At 50.3% G+C, this 17,055-nt stretch overlaps 1 protein-coding gene across 7 annotated transcripts in view; it reads left to right on the forward strand.

Annotated features, from left to right (window-relative positions):
• Positions 1–17,055, forward strand: part of Pka-C1 (Protein kinase, cAMP-dependent, catalytic subunit 1) — a 410,566-nt gene that overhangs the window by 330,274 nt on the left and 63,237 nt on the right. Inside the window, exon 1 of one of the 7 annotated variants that reach the window (XM_084577417.1) lies at positions 5,441–6,170. The exons of 5 other annotated variants lie outside the window; for them this stretch is intronic. In XM_084577417.1, coding sequence (XP_084433543.1) covers positions 6,125–6,170 — 46 coding nt within the window. In that variant the 5' untranslated portion in view covers positions 5,441–6,124. Of the gene's footprint in view, positions 1–5,440; positions 6,171–17,055 lie in introns of those variants that run through there. One more of the 7 variants, XM_084577418.1, reaches the window with a different exon arrangement.

Raw genomic sequence — 17,055 nt, forward strand, 5'->3', positions numbered from 1 at the left:
GCTCTCTAAAGCTTTTTTTTTTTTTTTTATGTTTCTTCGCGTACTCGATCGTGCTTGGTTTTCAACTTTTTTTTTTTTTATCTTAGTTCTTTTCAGACCTCCGGAATAACTTGCAGGTTCTCCTTACCGGGAAACACTCATCGGCAACCATTTCATACCATTGTGCATTTTACCGTGGCTACCGTGGCCTTTATATGGAATAACATAGAGTGAATCATCATGGGAGAAACCAGCACGCAGAGACGGGGCTAGGAAGCGATGTCGCGCTGTTACCTATGTTTACTATTGACTAATTATTCAGATTGTCAACCCCTAAGTGAGATATTCGCTGTTGCACCAACTGAACTACAACGTGCTCGTCGAACAGTACGCCGACGTTATTTTTCCAGATTTAACGTATAAGGTTACTGGCGAAGAAAGTAGTGTATAATGGGACTAATTCGAAAAGTTAAGGAAGTAGGGGGAGGCGATAACCTACCCAGAACACTTAACACTCAGAAGGCGTTTATAGCGAGGAACTTTACAGCGCTCGTATTTTCAGGCTGCGCTGCAACGCATGAGCCGATCTCGTGCAGTGGCGGCAGGAAGAGTATGTTTTACGTCAGCCGTTGGAAAAAAGAAAGGAAAAAGAAAAAAAAAAAAGTGGCAGAAACTAAAGAACAATAGCCCGCGTGCTCGGCACATTCGCAGCAAGGCCACTCGACAAAGTGACAAACGCGCCCATTGCGGCTGAATGGGGAAGTTCAATGCTACAGTTTCAATATGATGCGAAGCGCTTCCGACTCTTCCTGGTATTCATGGAGGAAGGAAACAACTTAGGAGAGGCCCTTGTCATTCCTAATGCATTGGAAAAAGTGTGGCGGAAGTGACGTCAAAATTTAGGGTTAGCCAAGTCGGGCCATTAGCAACGGCGACGCGTTGCTATGAAAACTCGGGCCACTAGCAACAGCGTTGCTAAGGGCCCTAGGTACGTGAGCGTCGCGGAGAAAGGGTAAAGGAGGAGGAGAGACGTTGCAGCGTCCGGTCGCGGCGCGGCCGCGCCGGCTTCAAAAAAAAATGACGTCAGGGCCTCTCCTAAGCTTTCCTTCCTCCATGCTGGTAGTGCTTAAAGTCTGGCTCCATCGCAGGGGGGTCTGTAGTGATTCGAGCACTGGTGGAAAGGAAAATAAAAGGGAAAGAGAGAAAGCGCCTGGTTGCCTGTTTTGAAAATCGTTTTATACAAACGGGAGAAATTATTATTTTTCTCCATCTCTGGTTTTTGAAAACATGTTACTGGTTCTTATTAATACTTAGTGCGAAACTGTCGAAACGAGAGAAAAGAAATCTTCCGATTACACCACTGACAAGACAACAAATGGTTGCCTGCTTTGTATTCATACAATCCTTATACTTTCAATCTAGCGGGGTCTCAGATCCTTCTTAAATATTACTGGGGCGGTCTCAGATCCCCCGAGGCCCCCCTGACTTTAAGCCCTGGTGCCCGGTAGCCTCTGCCCCTGTGGCCGACAGTGGCTGTCCTTTAGATTGCCGGTAGTGTAGTTGCATTACAGTGCGTTCACTTTTGTGGAGGGACTAGTAGCGCCTTCAGCGCATGAAATGTTCCAAAGTGATATGAGCAACGCGAAAAGCGCGCCGATGCTGCAGACCAAAGAAAAAGTAATTACTCTGTTTGCCGCCAGAAGGCGCTACGTGACTCACTCAGCGCTGGTTTCGACCGGTGCCCTTGAAGCCGGAGCGATTGCCCTCTAGCGTTTGAGAGCAGAGAGCGGCGCAGCACCGCTGGCAGGACGCTACCGTCGCGGGAAAATAAAATAAAATAAAAAACAAATACCGCTTCTCTCGCATTCGCTGGGAATACACCGATCGTTGCAGCACAGCGAAGGGCGGCTATTTTTGAACTGCTGCTGTAGCTTCACTGGCGCGTTTCACGCACCTATTTGCGCTTCCTTTCGCTCTATTTTCTGTAATTTTTGTTTTGTTTTGCCTAAGATGATGCACTGGATGAGCGATGGGTTAGCTGTGATAGCAAATGCTGTAAACACAGGCTTGATGGCTGTGATAGCAAATGCTGTAAACACAGGCTTGATGGCTGTGATAGCAAATGCTGTAAACACAGGCTTGCTGAGGTTTTTGGGCAATGCTGCGATTGGAATCTTACTGAGTGGCGACCTATCGTAGTAACAAACTGAATCCTTCGACTTCGGTTCGCGCCGTGTCATTGGCCCCCAGGTGGGTTTCTGTGGCCGTTTCGTGGCGCCATTGCCAGGACCGCTTTCTTTCGTCGTAAATAAGTGTGTAGACATGACAAGAAAAGTCTTTCACGGGAGGCAACTTAGGAGGAAATTTGTATGTTTACACGCCTAGCAACAGATCGCGTTGTGTACGCGGTTTTATTGCTTTTCTTTCTTTTTTTTTTTTTTTTGCATTTCATTCAGGGTGGCCACGGGTGGGAAAAAAAAAAAGCGAACACGGAATTGTCAAAAATTGTTTCCAATCCCAAATAAAGAAACTCGATTTGCTCGCGACGGCAAAGCAGAAGGACATTGTCGTGATCAGTTGGCTGTCACTCCATTTTTAATCATCATTATGACGTTAACTGCGTTCCAGGTTCCCTAATCCGAGTTGGCGTCTTTTACAACATTCAACATTCACTAACCTTGAACGTATTCATTTAATGCAAAAAAGATATCTCCGAAATACATATAATTTACCGTCCCGACATCCAAGTGCAGCTCTCTTTTGTCATTCCAGAGTTATTAAAGCACATAATCTTTATAAATATCGCCTCAGTGTTACTTTTAAAACAGAAATCAGGAATAATGTAACAAACCTTAAGAATTTAGCAGAACTAAGGAAAAAAGAATCAGTCTATCCAACAAGACGTGGCGAAGAATGGACAGTGCCAACACCTCGATTAAATCTTGGTAGGGAATGCCTTCAGTACACTCTTCCATCTCTTCTAAATAGGTATATCCACATTAAACTCGATTTGTTTTCTTTTCCACGTCGTGAACTACATAATTTGTTTTTGAATAACATGGTTTATGTTTCATTATATATACATATTGCTGTTTCGTGTATCTTCTGGTGTTTCTTGATGAGCTTGTTTTTAAAATTGTATAAACTCTTGTGTTGCCTCCCTGCCAATAATTAGGATTGTAGACTCGTCAAGCTGCCCAAGGGCAGCCTTTTTCTACGATTCCTCCATCTGCAGTTTTAGATGGGAAATAAACTTTGACTTTGACTTTGGCTTTCAAAAGTGCCATTCTCGCCGTGACCTGAGATGACTATCTCAGTGGTGGGAAAGGCGGAACCGAAAGCGGTGGCGACCGAACTGACAACCGGTTCTGGCGTTTCCACCAATCACATTAGTCGAAGTCAAAAACGACACTTCTGTAAACGATGCTAACTCGCAATACAGACCCAGGACGCAAGCCATCTAAGATAGCCACGCTTATCGCTGTATGAAGAAATGTCCAGAAAACAGCTACGCGTTGTGCTCCATTTGAGTGATGGGAGCGCGACTTCCCTTCCAGTTGTGTCTCCTCCGTCGCCTTCTTCTTTTTGTAATTAAATGTTGTTTGGCTTGCGTCGCAGCTTACGCCTTTATGTACAGAACACATTGTGCTCTTGTTGCGTGCACGTTGATAAGCGCACGATGCAACGGGCGTCGCTGTCTCATTGTCAACACGTTGCGCGCTTTGTCCGTGTGGTGATAAATCGTACGGCACACAGCAGGAGACGGAGTGAGAATACGCGACTTCCAATACTTTAGCTGAGGGAAAATGCGACACATGGAGCAGACGTCTTGAAAATGGGTGAAGGTGTGAGGTAGGGCACCTTCGGTGTCTCCGAAGCGTGACGATTTCATGTTTGTTTGAGTAGCTTATAGATTATCTCCGCTGACCTACAACTGAAAGGAGACAAACTATTCAATAATTTTTAACAATTCATTCGAGCTATCTCCGGTCGGCAGCAAACGCATACGGGATGGTAGCTGGTGCTCGCGGGAACATAATTATTGTAGCTCCGAATCATGACCCAGTCTCCTAGTACTAATACACTCTCAGTTATCGCATAAGCGGACAGGCGTTTTCAGGTAGCAGTTTTGCTTCACGTCGAAGACATTTTTTTTTTTTTTTTTTTACACATCCGGCTCCCTTAAATTTATGCTGCCTGTTGCGCGTACGTATTTACAACCATATATACAGCTGGCTTATTCTAGAGGCATTGATTGAGGCTGTTATTTTGCAGAAACATATTTCAGTGCGCGTTGCAGCGTGCACGCAATATATGCAGCTATAGAACCAGCAACGCGGCGTTATTTTACCAATTTAGCATGTGTCGTGGTTTATTCGCTTATTTAAGCCACCTTTCGACAAAGGTGAAGAGCAAACGCCCGTGTACTGTGCGATGTAGGTGCCGGTTAAAGAACCCCATGTGGTCGAACTTTCCGGAGCCGTCCACTGTGGCGCCCCATAGCCTGGGTTGCCTTAGGACATTGAGCCCCGCAAACCAACCAAACCTTCTTTCCCGTTGGCCCGATCATTTGTATAGCTAAATTATTCAACGGCTGTTCCCGTCTATTTTTCGCAGTCAGCGTAAATTAAAAGAAGAAAGACATTAGCCTGCACGGAGAAGCAAAGCCCTTGTACAGGCGGCAGACAGGTGGTTTTCGTGACCAGAGCTTTGTTCGCTTTCTTTTTTTCGAGTACCTTGCGCGCTGCTTCAGCAAGTGGCGCCATCCTTCGGAGCCGAAGGACTCCAGGCCAGCTATGTGCGATGGCAAGAGGAAGGGTTGCTTCCTTGCCGTTAATGAAACGTTCTGTCGCTTGGCGACGGCAACGTGAGTTCACGTTGCATGTTGCAGCTGCGGCGCCGAAATTGACAACACACCTAGAAGCTTTAATACCTACCGTTTCCTCCTGATGAGGGGACGCCTGGGAAGCTGTGAGGGAAAGCAGAAGGCGTGGAAAATTGGTTGGCTCTATTGTATTTCGCGCGGAAACCCGAGGGATATGGGCGTACGCCCTAAAGCTCTCAATGGGCGGAGAGTTGCGTCCAATGTTTGCGAAAAAAAGTTGTTCGCTCACGACTTGCGTAACAAAGTAATGCCGAAAAGCCGGTGCTCTGCAGTTTGCTGCCGGCGACATTTACTCTTCGCTTCCGTCGAACAATATATATCCTGCCTTTCACACGCCTGCCGTACAGGCGTCCTGGCCCTTTTCGCAAGCGCGGATATTTTCTTTCCTTCCCGTTGGACTCTCCTCTGAGCGCTTTCTCTTTTTCTTCCTCTCGCACGCGCGCGCGACTCACCCCTTCGCTCGGTCTCCGCGGGTACCGCGGGCGAGTCGGGCCGAGGCTGCCGAGCCGCCATGTTGATTTCGCCTGCGCACCTCCCACAATTGGGCGGCGCGCGCGTGCAAAGAGTGCGCCCGCTCGGCGCTTCCTGGCACCAACGCTGCTCTCGCCGGAGAGAATCTGAGCCAAGAAGCGGTCTCCTCAGCTTGTTTTCGATCGCTAATCGCCACGAAAGCGCCTCCGGAAGCAATTGCAAAATCTGCCGCAGCGCGCGAGCGGCGACTGCTCGGCGTTTGAGGGGCCCTACCGCCGCCGCCGCGGCAGCCGCGGTGCCTGGCGGAAGAACACGGCGCGGCGGCGACCCGTCGTCTTGTGCGAGGCTTCATCGATGGCGGCTCGGTTTGTTGACTGTTTGACGTGAGATTAAATGTGCTTTGCGGGGTGCGGTCAGGCCAAGACGGATACCGCAGGGTCCGGAGATCGCCTGTAAGGAAGAACACAACATCGGGAGCGGCTACCAGGGCCGCCGTCTGCTACCCGTGTGTCGTGCTTGTGCGAGTGCTTTCGCGGCGGTGTTGATACTGAAGCCGCTGCCGCCGGCATCATCACCTGAGGCCCCCTCCGCCCGTTCCGTCGGTGGGCTTTGCGTTCCTGCATTTGTTTCCACTTGTCGTTTGTTTTATCGGCAAATTCTTACTGCTGTCTCGACGGTGCGGGCATCGTCCGTGACGACGTTGGGGACCGAGCGCCGTGCGCACGAGCGGGCCGGAGTGGAACCGATCGCCGCGCACTCGAGCGCAGTCGAGTTGGTCGAAAGCGAGCCATGGGAAATGCCGCCACTACGAAGAAAGGGGACCCTGCCGAAAACGGTAAGCGCCGCTCGGATGCCGGCACGGTGTGCCTGCACGCCAGAGAGTGCCTACGGGGTCGTTATTTTCGTTTTGCCGCCCGTACCTCGGAGTTGTTCCCAGAGCGGCCGCGGGTCGCTGCGGTGGCGGCGGCCACGCGAGGCGTACAGAGCCGCTCCCTTCCCCTCCCATCGCAGCTCGCTTCTGAGTACGGGAACTGCATAACAACCAGAAGGGTCTTGTAGGCGTCTGGGCCGAATCCGTAAGCAGCTTAAAAAAAAAAAAAAAAAAAAAAAAAAAAAGAAACGGAACCAGACCCGAACGCATTGCAATTCCGGGCAGGGGTCAGCTAGGCCGGCGAAACTGTGCTATTCGGCCGGCACCCACTGAAGAAGGGCGCCCGCCACTCCGTGCAGGGCGAGGTTTCGCTTTCGGACGCCTCTATTTAACCCTTTCCACACGCTGGTTGGAGAGGGAGATGCATGCTGAGCGGGCGCTGTCCTGTGTTTTTCACGATTGTGGCCGCCCGCAGAGGTCGCATTTCCGCGGGCTTCGCAAGTGTGTGACCTTCGTTGGCTGCGTCGCTTGCGAGCGCATCGTTTTGTACCATGCGGAACCCCCTGTCCCGTTTCGCAGTTAGAGGGGATGAGAGCGAGAGAGAGACAGGGAGCCTAGCGCGCTAGCGGTCCCAAGGGTTGCTTTCACGGGTCCCTCCTTGGTGGGGGGCTGATCGCGTTGGCAGCCAGCCTTATTGCCGGCACACGCGCACGCACACACCCACCCCCGGCGGAGGAGAAGGGGTCGCGAGGCAGTGGCTGCACAATGCAAGTAGCCCCAAAGAAAAACAATGGGCCGGTTTCGCCCCTTCCGCCGCCGTGTTTTCAAGCTTTCCCTGCGAGTAGTGAGCGGCTAGCTCCCTTTACTGCTGAGATGCGGATAAAGATTGCTGCCTCCTCCTGCGTCGATGCCGATAAGACAGACAACTTCGTGCCTGGCCGTGAAGCTCTCTCGTTCCTATCTGATGAGTCGCGAACACGTCAGACAGAATCGACGCTCGGATGTTCTCCCAGTACTCGTCATTACACGTGCCTGCTGTGTGCTGTTGTTATGTGTGTTCTTTAGCGCTGTCGCTCGCTCGTGAGATAGTACGATGTCTTCCTGCCCGGTTTACGACGCGAGTTCGGGAGGGGGTTGTTGCCGGCTCCCTACGATCGAGCCCTGTCGCATCCGATAAGTGATCCCTCATTTCGCCATCGACCCGCACGTAGTACTACTATGAGAACAGCTATATATGCCTTGCGCCGACCCTGCTGCCTTGGCTTCTCAAACGGAAACCTAGCGAAAGCTCCACACGAGAGCGCTATTGATCGCGGGTGCGGTAAAAGCCCCCTTCCATCTCTTCATTTTGCCTGGTCACTGTCTCCTTTTTTTTTTTTTTAATTCTTTTCGTGAACTGCTCCGTCGCTCTGTTCACAGTCTTACTTGGTGCCTAGCTCACCGACTAAAAACGACCGTCGTTGCCGAAACGTGTCACAGTGGTGCTGTTGCGTCCTTGATGATGATGACGACGAGATGAAGGCTTTATTTTTTTTATCAAGGATTGGGAATCAGGTGGCTTGGAGCCCCGGCGGTCTTCGTTGCCCAAGCCACTGGCCGTCTTGGCGTGTGACACTTTTTTAATCCGTAATGTCACGGCCGGGGTACTTCACGTGCCTTCGTTGGCCGCAGCTGCTCGTCGCGGTGAAGTGTGTGGGGTGGGTCGGTGCTCTGCGGAGAAGGGACGCGTGCAAAGTCAGCTAGCCTCATAAATTTTCGCCCACCTGTGCGGTCATTCTCGCCTGTAACTGTGCGAGAGCACTTCGGTCGAATTCGGCGCCGGGAAGTTTATCGAAGAATGGCATTAGCGTATGCGCACTTCGTTCCTGCGCGTTGATGCGTGACCGATGTGCGAAGCCTTTGTGGCAACGTCTTTACGTCCAGCTGATCATTTGAGACAACGCTTTGTGTGGGAGTGCTCGCCTCTTTTAAACGCGTCGTGTGTACGGTTTCTGCCGCAGTGACGTGCCTGAAGCTGTTGCTGGAGGGGCGTGGTTTCAAGCTGTATCTGATGCGAGGCTCCTAAGACGTGCTAGTAACTGCAGTAAACGTGCAGCCACGTGTCTTAATAGAACGACAGGCGCCTGTAGCATTCTTATTGCGTGTGACCAGGAAGTGTCGTCTCTGTTTCACTGCTAAATCATCCGGACTCCAGACTGAATAAGTGCTTGGGTGGTATAATCTGGTCGCATCCAATTCGGGGGCTGTGGTGTTGGATTGAGTGGTTATAGAGTTTTAGATGAGCAGGACAGCACTTGCTGATCCGTCACCCCGGAGGGTCATGAGTGGACGTGCACCGGATAAGGCGCGTGCGCGTTGGCACCCGGCTAGTATGGTATGTTATGCTGATACGTTTCCGCAATGCTAAAACTCTTCTATAAGCTAAATTTTCAGTCGCTTTCGTCCGATCATTCGCTGGGACCGGTTCGAGCGCCCAGCCCCTAACACAGGAATTTGTTTTTTGTTTTTGCTGAAGAGATAACAAATGCACGATTTAAATCGGACATGCCCCCCTTCTCCCTAGCTACTCCCTTCAGGAGTGACCCATGTATGCGCCCCGTCTCCCTCTTGCAGTAGTTTCCGCCTTTACGCAGTCTTCGCTTGCCTTTAGCTTAGTGCAGACTCACGATCCTATTGCAAGAGAACGCTGATTTTTTGGGGGTTCCCAGACGTATGTTTCAGAATTACGCCGTTCGCTATGTATATCCTTTGTTTGCTTCCGAGCCGCGCAGTGTGGCTCGCAATGCATGCCCAGTGTTCCCAATAATTCTCAAGGTAAGAAGTTCTTTGCCTCATACCCTCTCCAACAAGAATGAATGCTAAAAGAGCGCCACTGCATAGCTTAGACGCAGACCTCTGGACTCTTAAACTTTCGACAAAGACTACCTTACAAACGATATGCCCTTTCGACGTCAGCGTTTCTTTGCTTTCTTGCTTAATCTCGAATGCGCAGAGCTTGCAGATCGACCATTTCTGCTTTAATATATATATATATTAATCCTCCATCGCTGGCTCACAGGTGCGCCCTTCAATCTGCGTCAATCACTGTCTCCGCGTCGTTCATTGTAGACACCGCCTGTTGATTCCGCACTCGGCCTAATTTCGCGCATAGACGACGTTTAATCCGTGGCCTGGCATTTCCACCAGGGTAACGAGGACATTTGTCTAGCAAGAGCTTTCTCTCGATTGATTTTTGCTCTCTTTTAGGTGTGACGTTTAACTACGTCCTTGTGCGCTGCTCTTTGCGACCACTATTCTTATCAAGGTCCCTGAAATGCCAAAAATTATACGACTCCTCTCTCTCTCTCTCTCTATATATATATATATATATATATATATATATAGTTTGGTTTGTGGGGTTTAACGTCCCAAAGCGGCTCAGGCTATGAGAGACGCCGTGGTGGAGGACTCCGGAAATTTCGACCACCTGGGGTTCTTTAACGTGCACTGACATCGCACAGCACACGGGCGCCTTGCTTTTCGCCTCCATCGAAAAGCGGCCGCCGAGGCCGGGATTCGATCCTGCGTCCTTGGGAACAGTAGTCGAGCGCCGTAACCACTGCGCCACCCCGGCGGGTGTGTGTACACACACACACCCGCCGGGGTGGCGCGACTACTGTTCCCAAGGACGCAGGATCGAAGTGTGTGTGTGTGTGTACACACACACACACACACACACACACACACACACACACACACACACACACACACACACACACACACACACACACACACACACACACACACACACACACACACACACACACACACACACCACACACACACACACACACACACACACACACACACACACACACACACACAATTTCTCAAATTCACTGTTCCCAAGGACGCGGGATCGAATCCCGGCCTCGGCGGCCACTTTTCGATGGAGGCGAAAAGCAAGGCGCCCGTGTGCTGTGCGATGTCAGTGCACGTTAAAGAACCCCAGGTGGTCGAAATTTCCGGAGTCCTCCACTACGGCGTCTCTCATAGCCTGAGTTGCTTTGGGACGTTAAACCCCACAAACCAAACCAAACCATCTTTACACTCGGAGACAACTTTCTGTGGCAATGGAGCCAAAGCTACGGGGTCGGGGCTTTCTTGACTGTTACTACGCCATGTAGTTCCGAGTACCATGGAGCCAATGCTTGATCAATTTCCTTGGCCCCCACTAAGCGGCAACATGTTCCTTTACGTCACTGATAGAAAGTCAATGTCGCGACTAATCAACACCGCGCACGACGTACGCTGTCAAAAACAGACGCGAGTTACGAACGCGTTACGAATAGGCGTCTGTCGAAAACAGACGCGTGTTACGAATGCGCACAGAAATTGGCGGAGAAATTGTTGGACGGAAGCAAGAAGGAAAAGAAAATGCAAGGGCCTGCTACTGGCTCTGTAGCTGAGCCACCTCCGCTGCCTGATTGACTTGATTGATTTATAGGAAGGGAAAGGCGCGGTAACTGTCTCACTTGTTTTTCTGTGGACACCGCAACCGCGCCGTAAGGGAAGGGAGGAAGATGGGAGTGAAAGTGGAAAGAGAGAAAGAGGAGCCGTAGTGGAGGGCTACGGAGTAATTTCGACCACCTGGGGATTTTTAACGTGCGCTGACATCGCACAGCACACGGACGCCTCTTCGTTTCGCCTCCATCGAAACGCAGCCGCCGAGGTCGGGTTCGAACCCGGGTACTCCGGCACAGTAGTCGGGCGTCTTACCACTGCACCACCCCGGCGGGGCCCTCCGCTGCCTCGTGCGGACAGAAGAGAGAAAGTAAAGAAGAAAGAAAAAGAAGAGGGAGAGAAAGACACGCGTCGCAACAGCCGTCGTCCACTACCGAAACGGTAGCGGGTGCAATGACAGTCTACAACAGGCTAGCCCCCGCCGCAAGCGGCAGTGACCTACCAGTCCCAGCCCCGTAGGGCCAGGAACAGCAACCTTCCCAAGCGGCAGACGCATCCCACCTGGCCACGCGTACGCTGCTTGCGCTTTGCGAGATTGTCGACAGGTCGCGCAGCCGTTGTTGACTCATGCTGTACTGGCTAGTACTATAGTATAAGCCTTGTTCAGTAATAAGGTGAATAGTTCCGTAATGGTATAACATTCCAGAGCATCACGTGCGAAATTTCTGGAGACACAATATTCTTGTGCGGAGTGAGCTGGCGCGTCTCGGCTCCGTAGCTTGTCACAATCTCATTGTCCTGTTCCCGGCGCTTTCGACTTCTAGGCCGTCTGAATACAGGCCTCTCGGTGATTTCATTGAAATACTGAATCTTCACCGGCCAGCTCGCTCTCTGTCTTGGCTGATCTGGGTTCCATCGATCCCGCGTGGTTATTCCGAGGGCGTCGATATATCAGATCTTCGGAAGGTTGTTCAGTGGTAAGGTCAGACCCGCGTTGCCCACCGCACGGCCAGGATCGTTTCCAAACGCCGGCATGGGTTTCTGTACCGCGTAACACGCAACACGCTTTCCGATGAGCGGAAGTATGGACAGCCCCAGGGTCATGTCTGTGTTGCAGCCGCGGGTGTTATAGCGTAGTGCATGAAATCAGCTCGTTGTTTTCTTTCTTTCTTTCTTTTTTTTTTTTTTTAAGCTGAAAGCCTTTCTGGGCTCATGGAACGAAATCCCGTGCGCTAAAGTTGTACACGAGATCTGCCGTGTTCCGCGAGATTTCCCCGAGATGTGTTCTTGTATAGTGTTCCTGTCATCTGCAACCCCACACTTCAACGCGCGCCAAGGAACGCCACGCGACGGGATCGATGGTGTACCGTCCGTGAGCATTTGCCGGAGAAAGTGTGGCAGATACTGCTCTTTTACTTTCCTGTTAATCAACTATAGTGATATGGAGCGCTTCAACAAACGCTCCATATTCTCCTTGCGAGATGATTTGATATTAAGCTCAATGCATTTACTGGAAATGGGTCACAAGTTTAAATTTCCCGCAAATAATCTGCGATCGAATTTCTTCACGGCATGCAGTTTCAGCAGCAGAATGATGATTATGACGTCATATGTACGTATAAGGTCACGCGAAGTTCAACAAAGCTGCATTGTAGATGATGTTCCTTCGCTTTCACCTCGGCTTGTCGAGCGAGTTGTAACGCGTTGGACACTAAAACGAACAGTGAGGAATAAACTGCAGGTTTTGTATTCCCCACGTCATCTCACACCTGTTTTTGACGTCTCCAGGTACCATTTGTGTGCTTAAACCGAAACTGTATGGGCGCAGAAATTTCACCGTGAATTACTTATTGAGCTCGTGAATTCCACGTATTCTCCGCCTTCACTAACCATATAGTTATTGTATATATCGCATATTTAACCTGGAATTATGTACTGGGGCTTAAGGGAACTGCACGTGGTTCCCCGCATTCACTAATTGAACACATATTACTTCGAAGAAGAAAGAAATAACGCAACGCTGAAATTCCGCATCTGAGCTCCTTCGGTGCTGTGCTGGGGTGCGGGCTCACCCGTTACCTTGTCTAAGCTTAATCTGGGCACTGTATCTTTGCACCAATTAAAATTCGCCGTTTTCCCCTAGATGTTGCCTCGGTCATCCGGATCTTTCTCGATTTTTGGGGGGCAAATGTGCAGGCTTTCGGGAAGAAAAACTTATGCTGATTTAAGGTCGTCCCTTTTCCATGGTCTCTAACATCTTCGAAAGGCTACTCTCGACTTTCTTGCACTGAAGCGTGCCTTTGCGAGTGGAATGAGAGGAGGAAGGTTCTCGTTATCCTCAGGCGTCGATTTTAGTGCTATACGATGAAATAAAACGAAACTATGCGTTAGGCTGAAGGTCGTCTCTCGCCAAAGAAAGTCCATGTACATACTTCGGGCTTCGGCAGTATTGACGGATGTGGCGACTAAGTATCTCCCTGAAGGATTCCTTTCGGCGGAAAACCCGGCGTCTGCGTGACTGGAAAATGCTGATTGGCCGAGAGAGGTCAAACATGGGTGGTCAAGTGCTGGAATCGCACCTCTGACCATTGGGTCGCGCTGGGTGTGCTACCCCCAGGCCATCAAATAAGCGTTTGTTCAACGAGTATAAACTGATGCATAGTACAATTAATTAGCTTCGCACAGCGTGTCGACTGCAATGCAGCAGCGCATTGTTAATGTCGCTATAATAAGCGGTACTAATTAATGTCACTCTCAGACGCTATCGCGTAACTCTTAAGCTAAGCTCAAGTGTCCCTTCGAACTCTTCCGCGTGTCACTGAGTAAGAATCGTGGAACGGCATTACCCCCCCCCCCCCCCCCCTCACATCTTATTTACAACTTGAGTGCAAGTGACATCGAGGGACTTATATTAAACGGTCACGAAACGTCACCCACGCAGTTGTTTTAGCTGATATGTGGAGAGGGATAAATTATAACGAATTCCGTTCTTTTGTTCAGTCTCTTTAGTTTTGTTACCGATTTTTTCTCATTGTTTCAAGGAGCGCCACGGCCGGCGATAAGTTGAGGCGTATCCTAATTCATAGGAGGCGCATGCGAGATGTATATATGGACTCGAAGAACGACTCCTGCCGCGCAGAACGGCCGCCCGCTCGTCAGCTGGGGCAGACACACGTCTTACGCGACGTAGCGCCAATGAATGTGTGGTTCATTTATTCTTTTTACGCCTCCCTCCCCACTTCTCTTTTTAGTCGCCAACTTCCGCGTGCAGCTTGATGTGCTGCATATAGTGCGCGTGCCAGGCTGAAAATGGCTTCCTTCGCTGCGTCGCCCGCTTACACGGTGCGCTTCTTGAAAGGGAACGCGCAGCTGGATGAATATCGCGCTCAGGGCCCGCCCTACTTCTCAGGGGAACACAAAGGGGAACGCACAAAGCAAGGGTGGCGGCCATTCTCGCTTGCGCAATGAGTGTCTTTTCTTCGTTGAAATGGGGAAGTGACAGCGTCCCGGCGCCATCTTGAGGGCGTGCTTGCTAGTTCTCAATGACCTTTATCCTGTGCGTTTGGAAACGGTCGTCACCTTGTCATTGTGTGGCGAAGAACAGCGCGCGCACGTTTCAGAGAGCCAGCTAACTGTGCTTATGCGTGGTGCTTATTTCGTAATTTGGTGTGTGTATATAATAGATTCGTCAGTAAAAATGCTCTCTTTACTGAGCAGCATTTTCGAGGTTTGGTGGTCCTGTCTCTCGGAGACGTCTAAGCATTTTTGGTAATTTAAATTCAGTAATTAATAAAATAGTACGATGTAAGTGTTTAATTTGTACTAATTAATTTGCGATTAATAAAACGAAGGACCCGTTATTTTCTGCCACTAACCTGGAGTGCTAGTCTGCTTCGGCGGTTTTGTCCTGCGTCAGGATAATTAACTATCACTTTCGAATTCCATTACGTTTTGTCTTCACTCATCAAACGCCCAACTCAACGACACAGTCGAGAATTCCGCTTCGCCTTCCGACTCCCTTGGCAGCCTATTAATCGTAAATTTCGGTTTTGAACATCTCAAATTGCTGCTTACAGTTAACACGCGCGCGCGTGCGTGTTACCTCTCTCTCTCTCTCTCTCTCATGCACGCACGCACGCACGCTTGGGCAAGTTGGTAATCCATTGAGGTTAAATTAGTTACGCATAACTGATTCCGTGTAATTTCATTCTTCTTGCGATGACGCCTCCTTTCTCGATCCGCGAATTTTTCTACGGTGATTTCGACTCCAAGCCGTTAAAGAATGCATCCTGAAAGATACCACACCCTGGGACGGTAGTAAATAATTTTGCTTTTAATCTTGTTTTAAAAAATGACGAGGAAAAAATCTGAAACGCAGCTCTAATTTCCTTGCACCGCAGAAGGGACGAAGAGTGCTTGGGCCCTCACCGGGATTCAGTACATTAGCTGCGCGTGTTATTTAGCCTCTTTCCTGGATCTGTTTGGAATGTCTTGAGTAGTTTGGCCTAATAGGTTGTAAGAAGAGCTGGGAGGTGAGACCGGAAGTTGGAGCACATGTGCGCTTATAGTAGACTGGTTTCATAGAAAGGCGCGCAGTATCTGTCACACTTGTTCTATGGGCACCTTAACCGCGCCACTGTACTCGCACGCGCCTTTTCTTAAGCAGCTTTTCTTCGCGGATAATAATAAGTAGCAGATGTCAGCTAGGGTGCTTCGGCGCGCTTATTCGCAGTGCAATAAAAATTTGTTCGGCTCCTCCACAGTTGCACGTGTACGCGTCGCCGATTGAGCTTAATCCAGGTCGTCGAAGAGTTCCTGCGCACGCATGTGGCTGAGCCGATTCGTTCTGTTCTTTCGAGAAAAGGGAAAGAGAAAACCTTTATTTTTTGAACTACACGTGTGCTGCACCGCATCGCTCTCTGCACTGTTGACGACGCAATGGCAAGGGCCCATTATAATCGGAAGGACCGCGCGGAACGTCTTCCTTTTGTTTCGTTGCGCAAGGATCACTTCACGACAGAGCCCGACCCTGACTTGGATTTCGTAGGCGACCCCCGCTGCGCCTGCAGGCGCAGCTCGGTGCGTGCTTGCTTCCACCGCACCACCAGGCGTCATCGTCGCTCGCGCAGCTGTTGCGACGTGCTGCAGTGCGCTCTCGCTGCCGCCTCGGCTCTCGCGTTGGATGTCGAACCGAGGGTCGTTTCGAGAGGGGAGGAGGATAGGGAGAGAGAGGAAGGCTCGAGCGAGACACTCCTGGCAGGTGTTTTTGAAAAATAAAATGCAGCGCCATGCGCTTCATCCGGGGATGGGAGGCAGAAGCTTTGACGCTCGTGTCTGTTGACCGGTCGCGGAGGTCGGAGTTTATTATTATTATTATTATTATTATTATTATTATTATTATTATTATTATTATTATTATTATTATTATTATTATTATTATTATTATTATTTGGGGAATCCCCCAAGGTGGAGTACATTTGTAAAAATGGAGTAATTACTTATTGACGTCCACCCAAGCTCAGCCATACGGCTATAGAGAAAAGCTAGACAGCTTTCTCAGAAACTCCTGGTTTGGGCATCGAACCCGGGACCACCGCCTTTCCGGGGCAGTCGATACACCAACCGAGCTAAGCAGAGCGGTTAGCAGAGCAGATGGTACGGCGAGAGCGAATGGATCAATAACTCGAAGAATAACTCGAAGTACGAGCGGTGTTGGTCACATTTCAGAGGAGGTCAGAGGAGCCAACAATCACCGAAACGAAGGGAACAGCAGAGAAATATATATTTCATGTGGTAGTGTTGATTATGAGAGGAAATTAATTGCGCCATCACTATATGTGTGTCCGCCGGAATTTGACAGGAACATGGCGCCATCTGTCGCCCTCAGGGTGATCTGCGCATGCGTAGTCACGGCCGGTCTCGAGGTCTTTCGCTTTCCCTCGAGACCGGCCGTGGCGTAGTGATGCTCGTGCAGTAGCGCTAAACTAAATTCCCGACCTGTCCCGTGCTTTTCGGAAGTAAGGGTTGTATTTCAGCGGCCGAGTGGTAGTGGTGGTGGAGTCGAATGACCGTAGCCAAACCGGATACGAAACTCTGCGTTCACGCAGTAGCTGGACTGATCGCAGCGCCAGTTCTTCCTTTGAAGGTGAATTAAGAAAGCGCAAAGACGATCTTCTGTGACCGCCCTTGTTCCGTGGTCGCTTCGCGAAATTATGAGGGACCATAGCGAAATGGTCTACCACGCGCGGGTGTGTGGAGGGAGCGAGTCGAGTGGCCGGGGCTTCCTTACGCGCAAAGCGACGGAGCACGGTCGCGCGAACAGCTGCCGCGGTCGCCGCTGTTGGACCGACCTTGGCGGACAGTCTGCTGTTTCTGTGCCTTCTCCTCGGCTTGCCGCCGCTGCCTG

This window comes from Amblyomma maculatum, chromosome 8 (genome assembly GCF_055883805.1).
Source record: "Amblyomma maculatum isolate TAMU_Amacu chromosome 8, ASM5588380v1, whole genome shotgun sequence".
Taxonomy (NCBI): Eukaryota; Metazoa; Arthropoda; class Arachnida; order Ixodida; family Ixodidae; genus Amblyomma; species Amblyomma maculatum.